The sequence below is a fragment of the Equus asinus genome, chromosome 11 (genome assembly GCF_041296235.1).
Source record: "Equus asinus isolate D_3611 breed Donkey chromosome 11, EquAss-T2T_v2, whole genome shotgun sequence".
In the NCBI taxonomy this organism is placed as follows: Eukaryota; Metazoa; Chordata; class Mammalia; order Perissodactyla; family Equidae; genus Equus; species Equus asinus.
In genome coordinates, this window is record NC_091800.1 from 13,954,571 (window position 1) to 13,981,838 (window position 27,268).

At 41.9% G+C, this 27,268-nt stretch overlaps 1 protein-coding gene and 1 non-coding gene across 4 annotated transcripts; both read right to left on the minus strand.

The window, feature by feature from the left end:
• Nucleotides 1-22: 22 nt before the first annotated feature.
• N4BP2L1 (NEDD4 binding protein 2 like 1) lies at nt 23-25,824 on the minus strand. 3 transcript variants are annotated; one of them, XM_044777321.2, is made up of 5 exons: nt 25,209-25,824; nt 4,948-5,075; nt 4,559-4,647; nt 2,610-2,686; nt 23-1,498 (listed from the first exon to the last, which is right to left on the minus strand). In XM_044777321.2, exons 1-5 carry the CDS (start codon nt 25,382-25,384, stop codon nt 1,240-1,242), a joined length of 729 nt encoding a protein of 242 aa, XP_044633256.2. In that variant the 5' UTR covers nt 25,385-25,824; the 3' UTR covers nt 23-1,239. The 3 variants fall into 3 exon arrangements, with proteins under 3 accessions (XP_044633256.2, XP_044633258.2, XP_044633259.2); XM_044777323.2 differs by lacking the exon at nt 2,610-2,686 and adding an exon at nt 2,492-2,560 and having other exon boundaries at nt 25,209-25,486; XM_044777324.2 differs by lacking the exons at nt 2,610-2,686; nt 4,559-4,647 and adding an exon at nt 2,492-2,560 and having other exon boundaries at nt 25,209-25,511.
• LOC123289098 (small nucleolar RNA SNORA16B/SNORA16A family) lies at nt 17,195-17,325 on the minus strand. The gene has a single exon (XR_006532865.1). It is a non-coding gene; the product is annotated as a small nucleolar RNA SNORA16B/SNORA16A family (small nucleolar RNA).
• Nucleotides 25,825-27,268: the final 1,444 nt, after the last annotated feature.

Genomic DNA, 27,268 nt, shown 5'->3' on the forward strand with positions numbered 1-27,268 from the left:
AAGATTGAATGAAAAATCCATATAAAGCAATACCATATATAATTTTTAATAACTGTAAAAGCACCATAATATAGGACACTTAAAATAATACTTCACAGAACGTTAGAAAGAAGCTGTTGGCCAACAAGAAAGAAAGCATACATCCTACATGGTCTTGTCTATCTCGGTCTCACCCCAAATTAATCTGATTCCAACCTGTTGAGATTTCATTTGGATTCATAAATTCAGTATTGGGACATTCCAGAGTTGTGGTAGAACTTTACTGTCTTAAAAAAATGCCACATAAAACACCAAGACTGCTCCCCTGACACTGAGCGTGACCTTTACGTCTCCGTGTGTGAGCTGCATCCTGGGATTCCTGCCTCCTCGCACTCCCGAACACTTGGGCTACCAACTAATTACACACGTTTATAGGCATAATTTTAAAAATTGCTTAATTATTCTGTTTAAAAATTGATGTTTTATAAAGGCAAGCTTGTTTTATTTACACTATTAGCACAACAGCCAAAGTTCCTCAGGTTTAATCCTATTCAGTAAATTGGTAGTTTAAAACACAAGATGTGAGTTTAAATGATGTCACTGATTTTTCTCAGTAGCTGTATAGCTATGAGGAAGGATTCAACAGACATTTTTAACAATGATACATCCCCAGAATAAAGGAATAGTTTCCCAAAGTGTCCAATTTGAAGGACACTTCCCTTAGATGTACACTTACTAACATATTCATTTTAAAAGAAAATCCACATCATCTTTACAGCCACACCTCTCACATTTTGGGAGACATAGATTATCAAAGCAGCAACAGCACTAAAGCTTGTCCTGCTCACTTCCTCACCTTTCCAGCTTCCCCGATGGAGCTGAAGTTCCTGAAAAAATAGATTACTTCAGAGAAAGGGTACTGAAGATTATATACATTATAAACACTTTATTTCATGTATGAACCTATGTGAGTGATTATGTTCTTGGGTATGTTCTCAAGTTTCAGTTTCAAATTAACTCTTTCCCTAGAGAAAGTGACTTTGTTTCATCAAACCTGCAGAATTCCCAGCACCAGACCACACACGCAGGATCACTTGAACGAATGCTTGTTGAAGGTGAATATGAAGACTTCTGCTCAAAAACTTTCGGGTTCAACTATTTACACTGGAATTAGAGCTCTCAGTAAAACTGAACAAAGAATAAATACCAAAAATTGAAGTAAAAACCAATTTAGGAAAATTCTGAATGCCTGTCAGGCCTCTAATATCCATGGTGACAGCCACCCCTTCTGTTGAAGGAGCTCTCGTTTGTGAAGCCGCCATGAGCTCTCCGGTTTGGAAACTCCGCGTAGGCATTCCAGTATCCTGCACTGTTGGAAGGGGATGCGTTATTCCTGTCCTGGTTTCTGTTCATTCTGCTTGGTTTTTCTGCATGAAGCACACTGTGAAAGGTAACATCGTGTTCATACCGTTCTTTCATTCGGTGTATTTTTTCTCTTGGGACTCCATGAATGTTTCTTCTACATGGAAAAAAATGCAAACAGTTAAGGCAGTACATCAAAATGAGTTACTTGTATTTTACAAGTCCTGTGTTATTACATAGATACACTCCCTAGTCTCAGGATTTAACTCTGACAAAAGCATGTCTTGTTAAGCAATTACCTTTCAGGCTCCACTCCTGTTTTTCATGCTCCCTGCACACCCCCAGACTACCCTAAGCCTGGCAAAGAGCTAAAGCTTCAAAAATGTGTCGTTTCTGGAAATCTCAACTCTGTGCTTCAAGACATAGAAGAAGACCGTGAAAATATTATATATTTGCCTATTGATCGTGCATTTATCTATCATCAGTTTATGTCAACCAGTCCCAGATACTTCTAGATGCTTATTAAAACAATCTTCTTAAATTCTAGTGGGCATAAAAATCAACTGGGGATACAGTTAGAAATCTAATTGCCAGATATTCCAACCATGGAATAGGGTCCATGAACTAGAATTTTAACAAACACCTCAGGCAGTTCTGGTGGGGGTGGTCTACAACCCACATTAGAAACATTAGCTGCTTGTAACCATAAGGTGAACTAGCCTTATTCCTAAAAAGTACATTCTGACCTCACTGCTTACTTTAAATCATTGACATTATCAAATAGCACAGATAGTGAATATCATAACCCATGCATTCAGTCAACAAGTTAGTATTATTTGGACATTGATTGCTTTATAAATTAGAAGCAGCATCTAGACTACAAATGAACCACAGACAGTTCAACATCTAAAGATCTTTCTTTAGCCTAAATGCAAAAACACCACTGACATGTGCAATCCCATGCAGAGGAAAGTGCTTTTAAATGTTCATTAATGAAGAAGCATTTTAGCAAAATGTTAAATGTGTCCTTTTAAAGGACCAAGTCCAAGCCAAGATTTTAGTTTTTAGCATTTAGCATTATATTAGAAAACTGACCCAAAACTAAAGTCTCACATCAATAATTCCAAAGTTATCAATTTCCAAGAATTACCATTTCTGGCCTGAAAACTACCATGTCCATTTCCAGCCTGAAAAGATTCTTTTGTTCGGTCTGAAATACCTGAAAACAGCAGGATACAGAATGAGGAACTAGAAAGACAAAGAAGTACCTTGCTAACTCTTGAACGTTGAATTTCCAGCGAGTGTCAGGTTCTCGGAATATAACTTCATAGTTATTTTCAAGTGCCTGATTTTTCAAAAGTACATAAAACATTGAAGACATGGTATGTATGTTTGGGAATGTTTATGCTGCCATTTAACATTTACTACAAATCTTTTCTAAATTTCCTTTTGTTTTACCAGTAATACAATGCCTTAGTTTATCTTAATAAATACAGTTGGTTCATTCCATACTTAGCCTCTCTCAGATTATATTATGATTCCCAATGATAAATTTTGAACAGTTTCATCTACTATGTAGGAAAATTATGAAGGTTCTTTGTTTTGGACATTCTAAAAAAGAGATAGCTGAACTAGTTTAAAGTATCCCGTCCACAGGTATGAGCAGTGAACTCAGTGGCCTCTCGAAGTCCCATTTATGATTATCATAGACTTACTTCTGTCCAACGCTTGTCCTATTCCTCATGCCTTGGTTGAGAAAGAGCATGCGCCATAGGAACAGAGCTTATGAAATCAAAGTGATTTCCACATCCTGTGCCGCCTCTTCCCTCCAAAAGTAGCTCTCCCTGCTTTGCGTACAGTTTGGCTCAGTGCACTGTGCCCCGTTTCCTGGAGTTTAGGAAACTTACAGCTTCCATATAAACATCCAGATATTCTTTGCATTCATAAATTACTTTCTTTCAAACTGAACTTTCTATTATTATTGTGTTATAAAATACAGAATGAAAAAAGCTAAGTAAAAAGATTTCCTCTTCATTCTTTAGATGGACACTTCTAATTAAGGAAGGTTCAAATATCATATACGGAAATTAATTGCTGGGTCTTACTAATAGCTGTGGATGGCTGAAAAAGATTGTACATTTCCAGAAAATAAAAAGTAAATTTTATTGACTTCCCTTAAGCCACTCTCAGCTTAACCTCTACTCTTGGGTTTGAGCTAAGCCGGAATGAATTGGGCTCTTCGCGTCCCTGTTCATTGCCCTCTGTGACTGGAGTCACCTCAGTGCTGATGCTCCTCCTTCCCTACATTCACCACGGCCCCATGATCTGGGCCTCAGCAACATGGTGAAAGTGGAGTTAGAGAAAAGCACACCTGGAGGTAAGCTATTTTGCCCAAAATTTAAAAAGAAGCCTAAAAATAGACTGCCATGAGCCCAGTTTTGAAGATACTCACTTTACAATGAACCAAGTGGGGATTAAGTGTGACAAGAGTAGAGTACTCAGCTGTCTTCTGCCTGCCCCTGTATGTTTCTAGATCTTTAATCCTTTCTGTACCCAATAGGGAATGAAAACTTATTAGCATAAGAGATGAAGTATGTCTGAAAAGAAATCAGACAAAATTTCAAAATTAAAGAAAAATGTGCATACTGTTTTATTCATCTTACTGTTCTTTTCTATTAATTCTTACAGTAGAGAACTGAGTTATCTTTATGTGTTTATATTTGTACGCTGGTATCTTAATAGGGTTACAGTCTTAATCCTACATCTGTTTTTAAACTAAAAAATTCTGTTGTCCTGGAACTCCCATGCAGCCACACTACATAGTCCTGAAATCCTCAGCTTCTGGAGACAGAATGTCATCTTAACGTAAGCTACACCTCTGCGGGTAGCACCGGCTAGTCCCATACTGCTCTGCAAGTTTCAGCAGGGGCTCCTGTGTATGCCTTCTCTTAGGAAAACAACCAAGACAGAAGAGCTATCAAGACTTCAGACCAACGACGATGTTAAAAGTGTACTCTGAGATATTAGCATCTCAGCAAATTTCAGCCATTGAACAGCAGAGAAACACTAAAACAAAACCTCTTTACCTGCTACCTGAGAGAACTACCATTAATAAATATGAGGTCATGGAAGATCAGAAAAAGAGGAAAGAACAAATGTTTCAACTTTCTCACAAAAATGTCCAGAACTGAAAATGCAGAATGATACTTCTTCCTACCATGACTGCATAGGGCTTCATTTCCCAGGCGTGGAGGTTGGTATTATCAATAATAATGGGGGATATGCCATTCCTCATTGCTTTTCTGGCTGCAACACAATGTTATATAACAGTGAACAACATGCGACAATCAGAGAGAAGGGTGAGCGTACTCCATATTTCATTTTTATCACAGACGTCTTCATTACACAACTTTAATGCCACCTATTTCAGAACCCATTAGCAATAATTCCTTTTCCTGGAATCTAGGGAGGTTCTGCTCTGGCATTCTGTTTGGGGGGAAGAAATGGGAGAACTTCTTATTAAAGTTTAATAAAACATTCATTCTGCAGCAGCTACAATCTATGTGCACAATAGGACTTCCCAGGAGTTTGAAAGGAATTTGTCACCTCTTTTCTGGTTCCATTCATGAGCTTCCTCCAGGAAGTCAGGATTGAACTCATAGGCACCATCTTCCCTGAAGAAAAAATCATCCGTGCTGAAAATCAGGGCCCTGGGAAAGTCGTGTTGCAATTGTCTGGAAAGTGGGGAAATAAGAGGTTATTTTATGACTATGCACTGTCATAATAGAAATTATTTCCTTCCATCTCTAACATTTAGCGGTTTATAATCACGAGACCACCAGGTTTTGAGTTGTTGAAATTCAATTTAAAAAGAGATGCTTATTATCTCTAGAAGGTCCGACTCCTTAACAGGAGGCAGGAGAGGGCTGAGAGGCAGTGTGTGCGTTGCCATTCTTGAAACTGAGAAGTGCTGCTCCCCGCCTCTGACTTCTGCAGCAACCAGGACTGACTGTGCATGAAACTCTGGAGGCTGAGTTGAGGGCGTGATGACAGTCTTCCCTTGTGAGCACCCGTCCTCGTCACCATTCCTCTGTGATGCCCCACTGCCCTCCCCTGGGACCTGCCCACTGGTGCCATGCCCCCATGCTGCAGCCCTTCCCTCTGCCCTGTAAACTCTCACCTCTCTTGGGGCCCATCTCCCTGGAGCTCAGTTCTGTGTAAGGACCTGTCTGAGAAACTGGTTCTTGCTGAGGTGTGAAATGGAGACAAGTGATGTGTGTGCTACCCCTATTAGGTAACATGTTTATATTTTAACGTGACCTAAACCAAAGGGAAAAAAGCACAACAGGAGAAGGAAAGAGATAGACCCAACATTCGCCATGCCTTCCTAAACCTCAGTCAGTCTCTCTAAATCTGAACATATCAAAGAAAAAAGAAAAACCATCAGGAGTCCCCCCTTTAAAGCAAAAAAAAAAAAAAAAGATCTGCACAAAATAACTTTAAAGAGGTGTTTCTACTTGAAATCCTTAGTCAGACTATTTTTGGGGAGAAGATGGATATTACATCAGGTAGTGGGGGGGCAAATCTCTGAGCCCCCTTTCCTCGTCTGTGAAGATGGAGAATGATGTCTCCTGTCCCGCAAGCTTATGATGACGATCTCGTCACGTGCGAAAACACCGAATGCAGCACCTGACACGAGTGTCCGTTTCTTCCTTTTCCCCCAGCACTCATGGGCTGATTCTAACTTCACAACCAATGCAACAGGCAAAGAATATACGGCCCACTGGCCCTGCTCAGAATAAAAGGATATTTAAGAGTTGGAGGGGAAAAAAGTTGGAGAATGACAAGAGTGGGAAATGCAGAGAAAGCAGAGCTAGTCAACTCTTTGTGGTTTGTTCTCCATCAAGAAGAATTATCTTTTATCGGGAAAGAAAAAAATAACACAAGGCTCGGGAGCTGCCGATATCATGCACCTAAGCTGCTCTGAAAGACCTGGGTTCAGTTCTTGACTCTCCCACTGTCCAGTCATGTGATCTGTTTCTCTAAGCTATTTTCTTGACTGAAAAACACAGATAATAATCACTACCTATTAAACAGAGCTGCTAGTGAGGCTCAAATAGGCAGGTATGGGAAAACATTGTGCAAATAGAAAGGCACTTTACAAATGTAAAGTACTGTTATTTTATTAATAATAATAACAAATGAGGTCAAATTTACCAACCCAGACTGCTTACAGGCCACCGTAGTAAAATACATTGGACTGTGTAGGTAATCTTGCAATTACTGCAAGCGAATTAGAGAGTATGGCAATGCATGAGAGAGAAAGACCAAAAATAAAGCAAATGCCTCACTTTTCAAAAATAAGTGACCACATTCAGAAAGAGGAAACAAATAAACACCTCTGCCAAAATTCTTTGGAAGGCTTGATTACATCTAAAAAGAAAGCAGCAAGGATAGCTGGAAAAGTAATTGCAAACTAAATACATTTTCTTTTGAATGGGCTGTGGTGGTAAACAGGGAAAGTCAATGGACGTAATCTTAAATCTTGATTTCAACAGGAATCTGACAGTCTTTCTTGATAACTTTGTGGGAAAATGTGGACCAGAAGATAGTATATTTTAATACCCAGAGAATATTAGATAATTATCCAACTCATTAAACATTTATTGAGCACTCAGCATGTGCCAAACATTACATGAAGTGTTAAGGTACAAAAATAAAATAAAGTAGGTGCTTTCAAGGAATTCACAGCCAAGCCAAGGAGCCAGACCCTCACGTCTGGCCTAACACACAGGGAAAAGGGCTGCACAAACGAGGGAGATACTTAAGAACTTGGGGTTGGGAACAACACATGCTGACAGGAGACCACGTCTGACCTGGTCCTTGAGGGATGGGGAGAACTTTGCCTCTTGGGGAAGGAGCTAAGAGCACAGGAGGCAAGAGGAAGAAGCTAACGCCAAAGGGCTTGTGACGAGCAAGGGGCTTTAGGGAAAAACGAGAACAAAGACACTATGCGTTAAAAGTGGCACATCGTATTTGAAGCACTTCTCGATTCTGAGTGCTGCACAACTTAAAGAGAAAGTTAGCAAGCTGGAATCTATCCAGAGAAGAGTGACCAGGTAAATATAAGGTCTGAAAACAGCCACGTCAGATGAGCAAAGATCATCAAAGGCATGTGGGCTGTTTAAGCTGAGAGCAGATGATAGAAGTGATCATGGTAGTTATCCTCAGATACTGAGAAGTCTGTTGTGTGGAAACAGATTGAAGTTATTTTGTGGGTCAGCAATTTGGGTTGGGCTCAGCTGGGCAGTTCTGCTGGTCTCGCCTGGGACCACTCAGGCAGCCACAGTCACCTGACAAGTGACGGGGCTGATGGTCTAGGGAGGCCTCATTCACATGGCAGTGGTGCTGGCTGCCAGCCGGTTGTCGATCCACGTGGTCTCTCATCCTCGAGGAGGCTAACCAGGCCTCCTCACAAACAGTATTTCAGGAGGGCAAGAGTGGAAGCTGCTAGGCTTCCACCCATTCTGTTCGTCAAAGCACAGCACTATGCTGGCCCACATTGAAGGGGTACGAAAACAAAGGATGGATGAGGTGGCAAGAAAGTGTGGCCATTTTAAATCTACCAGTTATAAAGTGACATGAAAGAAAAGTATAAAGATTTGATGAAACATATTTGCATAGTTTCCATATAAATGTCTTTTATCTGACTTCGAAGATACTCAAACTGAAAGACCCGAATCAAAAGTCCAAACTTCAACCCCCAATGCAAACAGTTATTGTAAAGACACATCAGAAAAATCTAGGGCAGCACCAAATGCATTCTCAGGTGTGTCTATTTTATATTTGTGAACACACTTTTTAAATTATTTCCATCAATATTATCTAGTCTAAATACTGAAAGCTACGTTCAGAGGTTAAATAATAGTGTATAACTTATTTTCTTTATCTTTTGTGTATTAAGTTAAGAAACTATGGATATTGGTTCTAAGATTTTTTTCTTTTTGGTCCTAGATTTGATATCCCTTCTAAACGTGGTTTCACTGGTTTTCCTCTTAAGTCTGCCACTCATAGGTTTTGTTTGGGTTTTTCACCATTTTCAGAGTTGAATTTTTCTTTTCATAAACAGAGCCTTTTCTACTCTTGTTTTCCTCTTTATGGTTTATGTTACCTATTTGAAGTTAATACTCTCTAATGTTTGTTTTAAAAAAGCTTTAAGGCATGAGTGTCCAATTCACATTTTATTTGAATCCTATTCCTTTCTAGAAAATAAAAACAAAACGCAACAAAAAAACTACTGCCCTTCTTGACTGCAAAATTTTACCTTAGAGTAAAAGGGAAATTGTTCAGGACCACCATTTCCTGAGACGTATCTGACTGCAGCCTTCAGGCTCCTCCTAACAAACGGGCAGGCAGAAATAGGAGCTTTTCGCCTATACAGCTTCTCAGCTCTGATGGGATTTGGGAGAGGGGGGGTCTGCAGGATCCCCCTGAATGATCATCCCTTCAAAAACTCGTTTTATCTTGCCCTGATGTTCAATTAGCACTGGCAGCCACGTAGCATCTTGAATATGCAGGACAATAAAATCTTGCCTAGCTAAACAAAGAACTGATTCAACAGACAATCTTGAGATTCTCAAACTTAAGTGGAAGCAATAAATACCATTCCATCAGCTTCAGAAGTGATGAGGATAATGCCCCAGCTCTAGCTTTCTTTATGGTGGTCAGGAGTCTCATGCATTAGGGAAATTGAGAGAATGAAAACAAAAGAAAAGGGAAAAAATAGAAAGACAATTACTTCCACATAAATTTCACCTCCCCAGCTTCCCCCCAAATTCACTTAAAATCACTACTGTAAGAGAAATTCAGGTACTAATCTTGATTTCACAACTTATCCTTCTTCCGTGTAATTGTTTATTTCATAATAGAGAACCATGAAAATATATTTAGATATGTTAGTCACTCACTCACTCACTGACAAAGTCCAACTATGTAATTTTGAGTTGTACTCCCAACTTTTTATTATGGAAATTTTCAAACATGCAAAAATAAACAGAATAATATAACCATTTCCCATGTACCCACGACCCTACTTCAACAATTATCATCACTCCCTCATACTTCATTTCACCAAATATCTCGTCAGTGCTCAAATCTCCCTGATTGTCTCATAAATGTATTCCTACAGTTGGTTTGTTGGAATCAGGAGCCAACAAGAGCCACATGTTGCATTTGGTCGCCATGTCCCTTAAGTGTCATTTATTCTATACGTTTCCCTCTCCTTTTTATTTTCACCTCAACTTGTTTTTCCCCACCACCTTTTATATTTATAAAATGTTCAAACCTATAGAAAGAAGTTGAAAAATAATACAATGAACACCTCTTACCCTTCATCTACAGTCACCAGTTGTTAAGGTTTTGCCTCACTTATTTTATGTCTCTGACATGTATTTTTGATAAACCATTTGAAAATAAGTTGCAGACATCATGACCCTTTGTTCCTAAATTCCTTGTCAGGTATCTCCTAGGAATATAGAGGAATATCTCCTCCATAATACCATTATCACATCTAAAAATTAACATTAACTTATAATAGCTAATGTTAATAGATTTTAAAATTTCTCCAATGGTCCCAATAATATCTTTCACTGGTTTAAGTACTGCATTTGGTTTTTATGTCTCTTTAGTGTCCTTTAATCTGGAACTGTCCTTATGCCCTCTTTGGTTTCACTTTATGAAGAGTCCAGGTCACTTGGCTTGAGAATGACCCACATTCTGGGTTTGGCTGATTGTTTCCTCAGGATTAGATCCAGGGTAAACATTTTTGGAAGGAAAGTACAGAGGTGATGTTTGTGGACTTCTGATTGCACATAATGACAGTTTGTACCAGCAGGCTAAGTTTGATCGCTTGGCTAAATGGTGGTGTCAGCCAGATGGCTCCATTGTAAAGGTACATGGTTTCCCTTGTGATATTGTGTAATGGGGAGGGGGAGGTGAAACTGTGAGACCCCATGTATCCTGCTCCCCAAGAATCTTTCCCTCAATGATCTTTACCGTCATTGCTGATCACTGCCTGAATCGATTATTACACCGGGAAATGCAGAATATTGATTTTCTCATTATGTAGTTTCTTCTGTATTTACTAGGTGGCATTGTCTTGTAAAGAAGAGCTTTCTTCCCCTCCCCTTGTAATAATCCTTACCATCCTTATTCTTTATGATGCTCAAATTGTCCCAAATTTGGCCAGCAGGTGACCCTTCAAGCTGGCTCCAGTGCCTTTGTCTACACAAACCTTAAAAATATTGCTTTTCCTTTCTAGTTAGCAAAGAAATATACATTCACTGCAGGATATTTTGAAACAGAAAACTGGAAAAAAAATATATTCCCCCATCTAAAAATAATTAACATTTTGATCTTCTTTCCGAGAGAGAAAGAGAGAGAGACAGAGAGAGAGAGGTAGGTGGGTAGAGAGAATTTCTTTTGTTCCATCTTGTGTTTTGTTACATAAAAATAGAAACACAATACAGATGATACCAACTTTTCACCAAACTTAGTTCCATAGCAATTATTTCTCACATCATGAAATATTATTATATAACATTATTTTTAATGATTATGACATAGTTTTAGGCATTTAGTTTGTTGGGGACAAACTAAATTGATTACTAGCAAGATTAAATATTTTTTCTTATGTGTGCTGGTCAATTAGAGATATTCTTTTGTGAGTTTCATTTTCGTGTCCTTTGTCTGATTGTTAATAAAACTTCCTTATTGGGAGGTGTATCTCTTTCTTATTAAATATGTAAGATTCTTGAGTACATCAATTACTTTTTAACTTTGTTTATAATAAATTCTAACATAAAAGTCTAAATTTTTAGAGATTTTTCTAGTCCCATGTATCCATCTTTTATTTTCTACTTTCATCCTTTGATGATACATTTACAACAGTCTTTCTACGTAAATGCTCATCTACGTTCCATTGCATTTTACTCCCCAGGCCATCTAAACTTTTATTTTGGTATGTGGCATCGGTTAAGGATCTAACTTCATTGTTTTTTTCCATGTGGTAACCTGGTTATCCTCAAACCATTGACTGAATAATTCATAAATTCCCCATTGTTTTGAAATACTTTTTATTATAGACTAAATGATAAACAATTATTAGGCCTGTTATTGGACTTCCTATTGTGTTCTATTAAGCTTGATATGTAAGTTCTTCTTCATTATCTGCTTTTTCAGTATTTTCTCATTTTCTTGATTATATTCAGTAGTTGGGAATCTTTCCTATATAAAATTTATACTTATTTTGTTGGCGAGACATTTCTGAACAATATCAAATAAAAAGGTACTCGCTTCTTGATGTCTTTCATTCCTCTCATGGTGGGCTAAAGTTGTTGTTCCAATAAATTTTCTTTTTTTTTAAGAGTGCTAAGCACTAAAACAAGAGCTTGGCATATATTATCTCTCCTTAACCTTTATAACAACTTGATAAAGTAAATACTGTTTTCTCTAGTTTTAGATAAAGAGACTAAGTGTTCAAGAGGTTAAATAACTGGTCCAGATTTACACAGCGTGGATGTGGTGCTGCCAGAATTTCACCCCCAGTCTATACAGAGTCAGGGCACACGGGTGGTACACACTTTGTGAGTTCCTGCAGATCTGAAAAAGCCCTTCTGTGGTCTGCACACATTAGCAAGTTGGCTGGAAGAGAATTATTGGATTACAACCCCTCCCGGCAGATGTTCATAGTTCAAGTTTGTTTCAGTTAGAAGTGGGTTCAATTGCATTCAACAGAAAACTCAGATAACAGTGGCTTTTTAAAAATTTATACATATATGTATCTATCTATATATATAGATAGATATATATATGTGAAAAATCCAGAGGTGGAATCCAAGGCTGTATACATGGACCCAGGTCAACATGAACCAAGCGTCTGCCATCTTTGTTTTTTCCCACAAGTATACATGAAACATGCGTCTGCCATCTCTTAGCACGCGGCTTCCGTCCATTCATTCTTCCGTTCTGCGCCTCCCGGTGGGCACAGGGTGCCACTGCAGCTCCACATTCGAGTTTATATTTGACATAGCAGGAAGAGGCAAGGGAGACTTGAAAACATAGTTTTACAGTTGGCACATTGCCACACCTAACAAAAAGAAACTAAGGAAGTAGGAATAGTTAATGAACAGCTTCTGCAGCAGTCTTACCAGGATATGTCTTGGTATTGAATTTATTTAACACTTTTGTTTAGGTCTTCAACTCAGAAATATGTTCTACTATATCTGTAATTGTTGCTTTGGTTATATTTTTTCTGGTTCTATTCAGTTATATTTATTCTCACATTGTCTTCTATGTTACTGTTTGAGTTCCTGCATTGTGATTCTGCTCATCTCTATCTCTAGCGGACTTTAAAATTCCAACATTTACTTTAGAGTCTCTTTAAAAAATATATATCTCATTTAGCTCCTTTAAAATTTGTTTCTGCTTCTTTGCCAACTCCTTTCATATTTCAGACTCCTTATTATCATTTTTCTTTCATGTTGTTATAGGAATTTTTTAGGAAAAACCTGTAAACATATACAAAGGCAAAAAAATTTCTATGCATATATATAGATATCATATATATATCAAAGACCTGTATACCCACCACCTGGAGCTGATAATTGTTAACATTTTCTCATATTTGTTTAGTTGGCTTAAAATTCAACCAACCCTCTCCCTTAACTCTGGCATTCCCAAATACTTTTACTCTACTTCTCTTCTCCCTTTTCCACAGCACTTTTCACCTTCTAACACGACATACAATCTCCCTCTAGTTTACATCCATTTCCCCACCTCTGGCATATTTGGTCCATGAGAGCAGGATCTCTGTTTTGTTCACTGATGACTCCCAAGTACCTAGAACACTGCCTAAAACACAGTAGGCGCTCAATAAATACTGTTGAATGAATAAGTGAAGGAAAATTATATTTTTTAGATCTATTCATGTTGATATATAGATTTAGTCCACTCCTTTTAACTGCTATGTAGTACTCCATTATCAGCATAATAATAAACATAGCTAACATTTACAAAGTGCTTATTGTGCTCCAAGCACTATTTTAATGGCTTGACTGTTCTCCTATAATGCTCAAATACACCTGTGAGATAAGTACTGATAGTAAGTCCCATGTTACAGATGAGGAAATTAAGACCAGTGAGTGGATACAAAAATCAACAAAGAGAAATCAGTTGTGTTTCTAAACACTAACAACAAAACATCTGAAAAAGAATTAAGAAAACAATCCCATTCACACTTGCATCAAAAACAATAAAATACTTGGGAATAAATTTAACTAAGGAAGTGAAAATCTGTACACTGAAAACTACAAGACTTTGATGAAAGAAACTGAAGAAGACACAAAACTGGAAAGATATTCCATGTTCATGGATTGGAAGAATGAATATTGTTAAAATGTCCATATTAACCAAAGCTATCTATAGATTCAATGCAATCTCCATCAAAATTCCAATGGCATTTTTCACAGAAATAGAAAAAACAATCCTAAAACTTATATGGAACCACAAAAGAACCTGAAAAAAGCCAAAGCAATCCTGACAAAGAAGACAAAAGCTGGAGGCATCACACTTCCAAATTTCAAACTATAGTACAAAACTATAGAAATCAAAACAGTATGGTACTAACATAAAAACTGGCAGATAGACCACCGGAACAGAATCAAGAGCCTAGAAATAAACACACATATATACAGTCAACTAATATTTGACAAGGGAGCCAAGAATACTCAATGGGGAAAGGACAGTCTCTTCAACAAATGGTGTTGAGAAAACTGGATAACCCCATGCAGAAGAATGAAAGTGGACCCCTATCTTTCTTTTTTAAGATTTTTTATTATTTTCCTTTTTCTCCCCAAAGGCCCCCCAGTACATAGTTTTATATTCTTCGTTGTGGGTCCTTCTAGTTGTGGCATGTGGGACGCTGCCTCAGCGTGGTTTGATGAGCAGTACCACGTCAGCGCCCAGGATTCGAACCAACGCAACACTGGGCCGCCTGCAGCGGAGCGCGCGAACTTAACCACTCGGCCACGGGGCCAGCCCCCTGGACCTCATTCTTACACCACTAACAAAAATGAACTCAAGGGGCCGCCCGGTGGTGCAGCTGTTAAGTTCGCATGTTCCACTTGGGCGGCCTGGGGTTCACCGGTTCGGATCCCGGGTGCGGACATGGCACCACTTGGGAAGCCATGCTGTGGTAGGCGTCCCACATATAAAGTGGAGGAAGATGGGCACGGATGCTAGCTCAGGCCAGTCTTCCTCAGCAAAAAGAGGAGGATTGGCAGCATATGTTAACTCAGGGCTAATCTTCCTCAAAAAAAAAAATGGATCAAAAACTTAAACCTAAGACCTGAAACCATAAAACCCTTAGGAGAAAACAGGGAAAAAGCTCCTTGACACTGGTCTTGGCAGCAATATTTTGAGATATGACACCAAAAGCACAAGAAACAAAAGCAAAATTAATAAGTGGGACTACATCAAAGCAAAAAGCTCCTGCACAGCAAAGGAAAAATCAGCAAAATGAAAAAGCACCTACTGAAAGGGGGAAAATATCTGCAAATCCTATATCTGATAAGGGGTTAATAGCCAAAATATATGAAGAACTCATACAACTCAATAGCAAAATAACAAACAACCCAATTTAAAAATGGGCAGAGGATCTGAATAGATATTTTTCCAGAGAAAACATACAAACAGCAAACAAGTACATGAAAACACACTCAACATCACTAATCATCAGGGAAATGCAAATTAAAACCACAATGAGGTATCAGCTCACACCTGTTAGAATCACCATTATCAAAAAGACAAGTGATAAGTATTAGTGAGGATGTGGAAAAAAGCCTGATGCACTGCTGGTGGGAAAGTAAATTGGTGCAGCCACTATGGAAAACACTATGGAGGTTCCTCAAAAAATTAAAAATAGAACTACCATATAATCCAGCAATTCCTCTTCTGGGTATATATCCAAAGGAAAGGAAAACAGGATCTCAAAGCGTTATCTGCACCCCCATGCTCATAGCAGCATTATCCACAATAGCCATCAACAGATGAATGGATAAAGAAAATGTGATATATAGAGAGAGAGAGATAGATATAGCTCTCTCTATATATATTTATATAACATATACATACACAGAATGGACTATTATTCAGCCATGAGAAAGAGGAAATCCTGCCATTTGCAACAACATGGATGAGGCTTGAGGGCATTATGCTAAATGAAATAAATCAGACAGAGAAAGACAAATACTGTACGATCTCACTTATACATGGAATCTAAAAAAGTCGAACTCATAGAAACAGAGAGTAGAGTGGTGGTTACCAGGGGCTGAGGCAGGGAGGAAATGGGGAGTCATTGGTCAAAGTGTACAAACTTCCAATTATAAGATTAATAAAGTCTGGAGATCTAATGTACAGCATGGTGATTATAGTTAATACTGTATTATAAACTTTAAAGTTGCTGAGAGAGTAGATCTTAAATACTCTCACCACAAAAAAGAAATGGTAATTATGTGGCACAATAGGGGTGTTAGCTAACATTACACTGGTTATCATTTTGCAATATATAAATGTATGAAATCAATACATTGTACACCTTAAACTTATACAATATGTCAATTACATCTCAGTAAAGCTGGTGGGGAAAAAGACCAGTGAGCAGTACAGCTAAATTAAAACCTCGGCTTCTGGTCCCGGAGCTACACACTCAAGCCCTAGGCTTGCGGGCTATAAGGTACACACACCACCTTTTCTCCAGGGACTTGCAGGTGGTTTGCAGTTCTCCCTATGATGGACGAGTTTCACTGGACGTCACCGTGCCCCTCTCCTTGTGTCCATGTGGAATGTTTCCTGAGGGCATAGACCTCAAGGGGAAAAGCTACAGAATCTTTTTTCGTTTGTTTTTGAGAGAACAGAGCAGAGCAGATGCTGTTTAAAATTTCCTTCTTTCCTTCAGAAAATTGTTCTCTGATAGAATAGATGCTCCATGAAGGTGGGGATTTCTGTCCCTTTTGCTCACTGCTCTATTCCAAGCATCTAGAAGAATGTCAGACACATGAGAGACACTCAATAAATATCTGGTGAATGTATGAATGGTTCTTGAATGTTAGGCTCTGTTGCCTTAATTATGCAAACTTTTTTTGGGCTCCAAACTGTGTGAGGAGAATTTCTATTTACTCATCTTTGTACATTGAGAATTTGACCCAAACCTCAGATTTACCCCCTAGTGGGGACTGGGAGAGAGGATTCTTCTGGGTTCCCACTTCTGAATGTTATTGCAATTCCCCTAGAGAACTTCAAACTGGGAGGTAGGAACCCCAACAGCCTGAAGAGAATGGGGAGGGAGCCGTGGCTGTAAACGTCCTGGGACAGTCTCCCTGAGGCCTGGTGTGGCCTGACCTTCCTGGTGCTCTAACTGCCACACCAAGGTGGAGCGCCGCTCTTGGAGAGATGGACCTCAACCACCGCCTGCCCATGGGTACCACCGAGCCACAGTGGCTCAGAGGACTCCAGTGAAGAGCTCCCAGTCTGTTCTGCTGCTCACTCTTGCCCTCACCCCTCACGCCTCCAAAGTGGGGCATGTTTATGAGATCCAAAACCAGACTCCTAGGGAGCCCTCACATTTCACTCTATGCAGCGGAAATGCCTTTTAGTATCTCGCATGTGAACAGCACGCTTCCAGACAATCCTGCCATGGTACAGGTTTCCCCCGCATTTGTGTTCTGTTGGCCGATTCAGCCATGCTCAGAAGAGCGGCAAGTGAGAAGCACACTTACCTCAGTGTTCATTTGTTTTTCGCTGTGTTTTCCCAAAATGTCATAAATCAATTACAGACAACAGAACAGTGGGCGTACAGGAAAACTGTCACATTGGGCTCTTTTTGACAGCTGCTTAAATGGGAAAGCAGCTGCACCTTTAATCCCTTTTTAGTATAACTATTGGGTGAAGGAGACGGCACATCAAACATTTTCACGTGTAAAACATAGGGATGGTTTTCTTGTGCACTAAATTGAAGAGAACTCTGGGGCGAGTGGTTCTATTCCTTTTTTTTTTCTTCCTCTTGTCTATTCTCCACAGCCCATTCATTCTCTTATATTTCTCTTTATGTGAATAATCTCCCTTTTGGTTTTGTTCTTTACTCAAGACCCATGCTGACATCTGAGCTGCCAACTCTTAGGAAGCTTCTGGCATTAACAAATCCATCAAACACTTAGTGATTTAGGCCTACTATGTGCCAGCGCTTCTGAGGAGCTGACCAGAACAAAGTTCCTAATCTCACAGAGCTCATATCACATCTCATGAAGCTTAGATGCTAGTGGAAGAAACAGATAAGAAGTGAATAAGTATATGTCAGGTGGTGCTAATGCAAGGAAGAAAAGAAAGTCCAATCACAGGGCAAAGAACGTTGGAAAGACGCTACTCGAGACAGCAGAGAAAGACCCTTTCTGTGGCATATCCTTAAAAGTGAAAAAGAACGTTGAAATACCCCAGCTATACAATCATACTTCAACAGGATTCCCCAACAACTGTGAAAAGTGGGTGTGAGTGTTTGTCCGTGAACATCCTTGGTGAGACCACTTTGTGTATCATGAAACCCAGAGTCTCAGAATTGAACGCTTGATTCTCTGATCCTAACGTCCTCATTTATAAAATAAACACAACCCTATCTTAGGGTTACTGTAAAGCTCCAATAAGCCAGCAAAGGCATACAGTCTGCACTCAGTAATGTGGGCATTCTCTTCTTTCTCCATTTCCCCTCCCCATTCCCAGGCCCTCTCCCCAGGCCACATGCATGATGCAACAGAGATCTTTATGAAGGAACAATTAGAAATTAAACTAATTTTTCTTTATCAGACTATTTCCTCAATCCATACAGCCTAGATATCTTTAGATAACCTGTAGTGAAAATAATTTCTTATTGGGTTCCTCTAGAGTCTGAATGGGCCTGGAATGGCACCATGATAGAGAAGAGTTCACTGAAATGCCATAAGGACACTAAGGCCCTGTGTTGAGTTATAAACATCCTGCCATGTGAGCTGAAGAGGACAGACTCCAGACACCTTAGGAGTTGGGTGTTGACTACATCTCTCACCAACACATTACAATCAAGATAAATATATGAATACTTACTAAAAAATCTAAATCTCATCTCCTCCCATTGCCCCCAATGGAACCAAATTAATAAAAAAAAGTTTCCTGGCATTTTTTTTATAGCAGAGGAAACATATCATCAACGCTGACAAATAATAAAATGTAGCTTCCTTATCCTGACAGCTGAAATCCAGGTAAGCTTAGCCCTCTTAATAGGGCCTTTAAGTGTTTTTTCACACAACAGATCAAAACCAATCTAATTACGCTTTCACCAGGTCACACCCACTAGCCTCTCCTTTTCGCACAGAAGAAAAAACTCTGGCCTAGAAATAAAGAGAAGTCAACACCATTACCTTGATCAAGATTTTTTTTTTTTTTTTAAGGAAGACTGGCCCCAAGCTAACATCCGTGCCCACCTTCCTCTACTTTATATGGGGGAGCCTGCCACAGCATGGCATGCCAAGTGGTGCCATGTCCGCACCCAGGATCGGAACCGGGGAACCCCAGGCTGCCAAGAAGTGGAACATGCGAACTTAATGGAACTTAATCGCTGCGCCACGGGGCCAGCCCCGATCAAGATGTTTAACTTCTCAGAGCTTAGTGTCTTGGGCTTGGACTAGATGAACACTAAGGAACTTCCTATACATCTCCCGAGATTTTCCTATGAAAACACTCTTCCCTATTGATTTCTTTCTCTATTTCTGCTGCCTCTCTAATCATAAGTCACAGCTGTAATATTATATTGCCCCAGTTCAGCAGGGTCTTCCTCCACTCTCCCAATGGCTCCAGGACTGCCGGGGTGGTGACTCTCTTGTAAAGTTGGGCAACCTTTCCAGTAAGTGATTATAAACACACACTGCACTGTATATTCTTACTGTTAAACATGTATAGCATTTATAGTTTTCATTCATCGCAACCCCCAGAGAGAGGTATTGCGAGGACTCTCAGCAGTGGAGAGGCGAGATGTAGGACCCACATTAGGAAAATCATTAAAAATATAAAAAGTTAACAGTTTCTCCAAGTAAACCTAAGTGAATAAAGATCTGAGATGTCACCTGCCTGATACTCTGTTTTCATATACTTGGAATACTGCAAACTCTCTATTTTGACTTTGCTTTATGAGAGCCCTGGCCTCATAAATAAAAACACCATCATCAAGGTCTGCTGGCTAGAAGCACTGTGCAGTGGGTGTGCTTTGAGGTCTAACTACTCACCACTTACTAAGCTAATTGATCCCCTCTTCTCACTGCTTCCCGTATTTCATTGGTCATAAAGTACACCATTGCTCCCATCTCTGTCTTATCACTGTATCACAACAGGACAGCATCCTTTCACTTTCTTGGAAAGCTCTAGTGCCAAGACATGATGAAAAGGTATTTCTCTCTCTTTTTTTTTAAAGATTGGCCCTCAGCTAACATCTGTTGCCAATCTTTTTTTCTTCTCCCCAAAGCCCCCCCAGTACATAGTTGAATATTCTAGCTGTAGATCCTTCTGGCTGTGCTATGTGGGATGCGGACTCAGCACGGCCTGATGACCGGTGACGTGTCCACATCCAGGGAACCCTGGGCGAATGAAGGGGAGTGTGCGAACTTAACCACTCGGCCACGGGGCCGGCCCCAAGGTATTTCTCTTGACGGAAATCCATATTATCCAGAGATATGAATGAGGAGAAAAGAAAGCAAGCATTCTTTGTGCTTAACTGAATCCACATTACAAACCATTTGTGCTGGTGCCAAAAGGAACTAGAACAAAGGATGTGACATGTACTAGAACGTGATTCCCAGACTTTGCATTGATTGATATGTAAAGATTCAAAGAAATTCCAAGGAACAGACATAAGGTTGACAACTTCCAATTTTTCAAATACGGCCACTAAAAAAAAAGGAAAGACTACCCTCTACTGTTGCTATTTCATTTCAAAAGGACAATTTGGTGGTATATCCATGCAATGGAATATTATTCAGCCATAAAAAGTAATGAGGTTCTGACACATGCTACAACATGAATGAACCTTGAAAACATCAAGCTAAGTGAAATAAGCCAGACACAAAAGGACAAACATTGTATGATTCCACTCACATGAGGTGTCTAGAGGAGTCAAATACACAGAGACAAAAAGTAGATCAGAGGGTACCAGGGGCTGAGGGGAGGGGGGAATGGGGAGTTATTGCTTAATGGGTACAGAGTTTCTGTTTGGGGTGATAAAATTTTGAAACAGATAGTGGTGATGGTTGCACATCATTATGTAATTAATGCCACTGAATTGTACACTTAAAAAATGGTTAAAATGGCCCCAAAAGGGGACATTTTCACACACAGAGTAGAAAGCATAGAGGTAAACAGGTCATCCAGATGCTTTCATTGAGGGAGGATGAAAGGGTAAGTGCAGATCCAAGTGAGTTGTCAGTTCAGCTGTGGAAACAGAGAGTTCTGGATCATCTGCTGAGTGAGAGAGTCTTGGGACTGGAATCTTATTTCTTCTATCAGCTCTGTACCCCGTTATCCAGCTTTTACTGTTCTCCATGATCCGGCCTTGGGTTTATCTAACCAACACATTCACTAACATGAACCATCCACTTCAGTCAAGCCATTCTCCTCACCAGCCTAAGAGGCCACCCAGCTCTTTCCCATCTCCGTCTCCTTTCATGTTGCTAATCCCTTCCCTCTGTTCAGCCACATCCTCCCCATCTTCCAGGCAGCTCCAGAACCACCTCCACATGGAAGAGATGATCTCTTCCCTTATTGTCCAGTCTTTCTAATCACCCTCAGGGACTCCCCTGGCCTTGAACAGCAACAACATACAAGACGCTATTCCCCCTTAGACTTTACTTACCCACTGTAGTGTATTGATTACTTCCCATTTGGCGGTCTTGTGCAGGCTTCTTCGTTTAATTTTATTTGGTATGTACCTTACTAAGCAAGTACTAATAGTCTTACAAGCACTTGGTGAATACTATTATTGTTTATTAGTGAATAATAACAATAGTTGATATTTATGTAGCCCACGCGTTCCACAGTGTTTTCACATACATAATCATAGGATCATTGTTTACCACAGTATCTTAAATCCTCACAATAAACTTACTTATGGAACATTAGCTTTATTTTAAGGATAAAGAACTTGAGGTGTTGAAGAACCCAGTGACCTATGCTAGTTGGTATACTAATTAATGAAAACTAATAATAAAATATTTAGTAATTAGTTCATAAGTAATTAAAATCAATTGCCTCGTGGATTTAAAAAGTTTCCTAGCATATCTCCAACTGAGAGTGAACCTAGGAAAGCCTTTTGATAGAGAAGATGACATTTATTTAGTTATTTAATAAATGCTTTGCCACACAACTTGAGTCTATCTAGTCAAGTTATTTAACAAAACTATTTTCACCTTTAAAAAGTTAACAAGTAATACACATTTGTTGTAGAAAAATGAGAAAATAAGTCAGGGGGAAAAGTCTATAATCCCACTATCTAATGTCAACTATCAACAGATATCTACCTTTTGAAAGATTTGTTAATGAGTATAAGGAGACTCCCTTTCTTTGAATAGAAAATGGGACTTTTGCGTATATACAGAGGTAGCTTTGTTAACAAGCTTTTTAACTTAACCGTGTGTGAGTACAAATATATTTGCATGTCAAATATACACCTACTTCCCATTAATGACATGACTTACAAGTCCACCCTCTATTTTTGAGTGTTTAAGTTGGCTCACGTTCTTCCTATCATAAAGAAACTGTGATGAACTTTCCTCTACATTCACGCACTTGTCCAGCGACTGCCTTTGGATGAATTGCTGGAAGCAGCGCTTACAAGTCAATGGTAAGAATCTATTTTTGAAATGTTTTTAAAATGAAATAGAGGTAATAAAACAGATTTAGGGGACACACTAATTTCTCAGTCCTCTCATGTACTTAAAATTATTTTAAACCAGATAAAACTCCAACTGTTTTTTAATATGTCCAAAGAATTTAAATAGATGGTTTCCACATTCCAGCCCCTTCAAACTATGAAAACATAGAGGTGAAAAGCATAGAAATCTAATATTGATTTGGAAGACATGACATACCCTAATTTTAAAAACATTTTTATTATTTTTTTAATCAAATGAGAAATAAAAGTTAAGCAGGAAAAAAGATGAACCTGCATTTGTAGAAATGATCTCCTCCAATTTTTAAAGAAAAACATTTTTATTTTTCTGATTCAAGAAATACATGGTCATTATAAAAAATGTGGAAAACACAGAAAATACGAACATGAAGAAAATACGAATTTATCAGAATCCAACGATACTTAAGACGGCCTTACAGTTTTACTACTTTCTACACGTGTATTTTTTAAGAATTTGCCATTCTCCTTCTCTCCCCCACCTGGCCCCCCAAAAAAGTGGGGAAGGAGCCCCTTGAGAGCCCTGGCCTGTGACATCCACACCATTTCACCCTCCCTCCTTGCTGAGCTGCGTCCTGCTTCCTTGCTGACTTCCCAGATTTCGGTATAAATGCACAACCCCGCCCCCACCCCCCCCAAAGCAGGGCCAAGGCTCCTCTGCTCCCGGAACCGCCAAGGCCCAGCCTAAAGGGAGGACTCGCCAAGTCAACTTCCAGTTGCCTTCTTCACTTCGGAGCCACGCTTCTCCCCAGGAACACCGTGAAGATTTATCTCAGCTGATCAACAATTTAAGCAGTAACTAATACCTCTTAAAATTTATACAGCACTTTAAAATTTAACAAGTTCTCTCAGACACATACACTCTTCCCAAGCGCCATCTGAAGTACCCAGAGCAGCGACGGCCTCTTACAGGAAAGGAAACTGAGGCGCAGAGAAGTTGAGCAAAGATCGTAGCCAGGGAGTGGCAGAGCTTGGATCTGAAGCCATCAACTGACTCCAAGGGGAGAGCTCTTTGCCCAGCCATTATTAACAAACCGTTTTTAAGTCTGACAATTAGAAATTAAGAGCAGAAGGATCTTCAGTAAGTCATCTCACCTAATCCCTTCTTAGTATTCACGTATAAGGAAAATAAGTCCCAGAAAAGCCAGGCGATTGGCCAGGCACCAGCTATGTCGTGACGAGGAGGATCTAAAGGCACAGTCTTCAGACTCCCAGGCCGGCGCTCGTCAGCCGTCCCCAGAGAGAGGTTCTGTAACAAGCCGGTCTCTCCTCCGTTATTTTCCGCTTAGCCAAATGTCAACCAGGAATTAAAATCCTGAAAGTGTAGAACGTTAGAGCCAGAAAGGACCGTAAAGACTACCCAGGCCAACCCACTTGTGTTACAGACGAGAAATGTGAGGTCCAAATGGCTTCTGATGTCCAGCTCCACGCAACGTCCTGTCTTACTGCTTCCCTTCTGAGCAGCTACAGACAAAATCTGACCGGAGACGTGTACTTCCTTCTTTGACACTCAGTGTGTGATAGGCCACAGATCACCAAAGCCAAAGTGAAACTAAACAGGACTGAATTCAGAAGATACTTGGTTGGTAACAGATGTACCCACCACGACTGTATCACAAAATAACCAAATTCTGCTGGGTTCTCAGCAGGCTCCCCTCGCAGACAGAGAGAAGGCCTCCGGACCTGCGCACGTGTAGGGGCAGTCACCCAGCCCTTGAATCTGTGAAAATGTAGCAATATTGTTTTGCTCAAGGCTTCTGCTCCACAAATCCGCCAGGAATCCGAATTAAAAGTGGCAGTACGTCACCCCCGAAGGACCCAGACCCTCCTCCCACGGTTTGGTGGACCATGCAAACCAGCTCCTGAACGTAGGCTACCTGGGTTCTTCTTCAGCAGCTCCACGGTTCGCTGGCTAGCCGCCTCTCTAGTGAGACGGAAAGCTCTCTGAAGGCAAGGGACCACTTCTTCTATTGAACACACACTACGTGCCACACTCTGCGCTTGGCACGACCAGATACGGCCCCTACCTTCAAGAACATTACAGAAGGATAAACGAAAGCATGTGCAAAACCAAGCGCAGCCACGGAGGTGTAAACAGGAAGCCCAGGAGCCCAGAAGACGAGGCGGAGGGCAAGCCGGGCGGGCGGGCCGCGTCCGCAAGGGCCAGGGCAGGAGCAGGTCGGCGGTGCTGGAACCTCGAGGGCCGGGCGGCGGGCGTGAGGCTGCGGCGGCGGGCCTGGCAGGCGACAAGGTGGCGGCCGGCAGCGGGCCCGCGCGCTCGGCGCCGGCCGGGTACGGCGGCCCGTTACGCAACCCGCGAGGACACGGGTTTGGGCGCCGCGGGCGAGGCTCCGGCCCGACGGCCGCGGCGCCCCCCGCGCACCTGTGCGCCTCCGCAGCCGCCGAAGCCCGCGCGGGGCGGCCCGAAGCCGCCGAGCTGCCCGCGGGCGCCGCCGCCCGGCCCCCGCCCGGCCCGCTCGTGCTGCGGGAGGCGCCTGTTGCCGCCCGTGGCGGTGCCCGCGCTCGCGGCGGCCGGCGCGTTTCTCAGCAGTCGCCCCGCGGGTCCTGGAGCAGCCTCCCTGCGGGCCTCCCGCCGCGGGCCGGGGAGGCGGCGCGGTCCCGCGCTCGGCCCGCGCGCTCCGGGCCCGGCGCGGCGGCGGGCAGGCCGGTGCCCTCGGGCCCGCGCGAGGCGCAGCGCCGACAGCCGTCCCGGGGGAGCGCGGCCCGCCGCACAGGGCCGGCCGCCCTCGTCGCGCGCCCGCGGCCCGGCCCCGCAGCCCCGGGCGGCCCGGCTCCCGCGGCGGGGGCGGGCGGCGGCGGCCGGGGTCATTACCTGGCCAGCGTGGTTTTCCCCGAGCCCGGGAGGCCGCGCAGAAGGTAGAGGTGCTTCCTAAAGCCGGGGCGGCGCGGCGGGGTCCCACGCGCGGGCGGCGGGGCCGGCGGCCGAGGCGGCGGCTGCCGCTGCCGGAGGCTCAGCCTCCCAAAGGATTCAAGAAAACTCTCCTCCATGGGCGGGGGCTGGCCCGAGAGCCCGGGGGTCCCCTGCCTGAGGTCCCGGGCTTGACCGAAGCGGTTGTTTTTGTGGCTCTCCGGCCATGTGATAGATGGAGGGGCGGCGCTCGGAGCCCAGCCCCTCCCCCCGCCCGCCCGCCTGGGAGGGGGCGTCCCTACCTGGAAAGCTGGCGACGCCGGCAGAGCGGCCCCGCGACCCCGCTCTCGGCCCCGCCCGCGCCTCCCGGCCCCGCGCCCCGAGGGGAGAGGGCTGCCCGGTGGCACACCGACACGCTTCCCAGGGGCGCCCGCGGGGAAGCCGGGCGCCCTGCAGCAGCCTCCCCACCGCACCCCTGACGCGCCTGGACCTTGAAAGTGAAATAATTTTAGTGAACAGAATAATTTTAGTGAACGTGAACAGGATTTTGAACAGTAACAGTAAAGGCCATTGTCTCCCCCAATTTGTGAGCAGCAGTATCTGGCTGGTGTCCCAACAGCTAACACCTCTATCCCAGGGCCTGTATCTTTTCTTTTTCTAATCCTTCATCAGCCTGCCAAAAATATTCTTAGAAAGCTTTGTTGCCTCTACATAACTTTAGATCTCTTCTTCCTCAGGAAAAGCACCCCTTAAAACTCAGATTGACCTATGAGCCGTAGCATGCACTAGCTCCTGAGAAGGAAGGGCTCCTGCCCAGGGACATCCTCTGTTGCCCCCTGAAAAGACATGGCCTCTCTGGGAGCTGGTTCAGCTCCCCGGGGAAAGGAGCAGTCTCCCGAAACCACTCAGAGAGAAGGAGCCAGAATTAAGTTCTAAGTTCCAGGAACTGGTGAGTGCCAGTTGGTTGATCACCACAGAACTCTCCGATATTTCACACTCAAGAGTGTGACAGAGTGATCCTATTTTCTGAACCAAAACTCAAGATGCCTGGACTGAAAGAGACATATTAAAAATGAACACCATCCTGGAAAAATCCAGGATATCTGGGGGCTTCAGCTGTAATAATTATTGTAAAATAAATACATTTTGTTTCTGGCAGCTAAGGTATGAAAATTTTGAAAAGAAATTGTGAAGAGAAACAATTTCCTTCTAAAACAAAAATCCAGAGATTTCACAACAAACTTCGGAAGGGACGTGCAAGCAGGGAGGAGCTCTGTGCTGGGAATCTCACTTCCCCTTGGGGTTCCCCTGGGGGAGGGCCAGGGAGATGAACTGCTCTCCCTTGAAAAATCCCTTCCCAGCGCTGAGAAAGGATACTTTCCGATTCTTCTTAGCACTGCTCAGCAACACTGGGATTTCAAAAGCTTCTCTAAATATTAGGAGAAAGCCATAAGAAACAGAGAATATACATGAATCATAAAAATAGTGATGCTTATAATGTATGTATTCTGTCATACTTCTTAAAAGAGTGTTTTTGCCCAGCCTCAAATACTACCTTTTTCATTCTAGACGTGCACCGTCTACAGGAGCCACTCGTCACGTGTGGCTATTGAGCACTTGAAATGTGGCTAGTGCAAACTGAGATTAAAATACATATTGAATTTCAAAGGTTCAGTATGAAAAAAAGTAAAATATCTCAATTTTTATATTGATTATATGTTGAAAGGATAATATGTTGGGTGTATTGGGTTAATATATTATTAAAATTAATTTCACCTGCTTTTTTTGCCTTTTTAAAGTGGCTACTAGAAAATTTAAATTACCTATGTGGCTGGCATAATGAGACTTCTGTCTACTTCTATTTCCTTCTATAGAGGGTCCCAGGCACGTGGTTAGGGCAGCAGGAGGACACACAGCCTCGGGGGCTAGAGGTTTGGGCACACGGAGTCTGCAGTGCCTGTGGCAAGCGAAGTGACCTAGTAGATGCTGGGAAATAGTGTGCTGCCCAGAAGACAGGTCTTCTG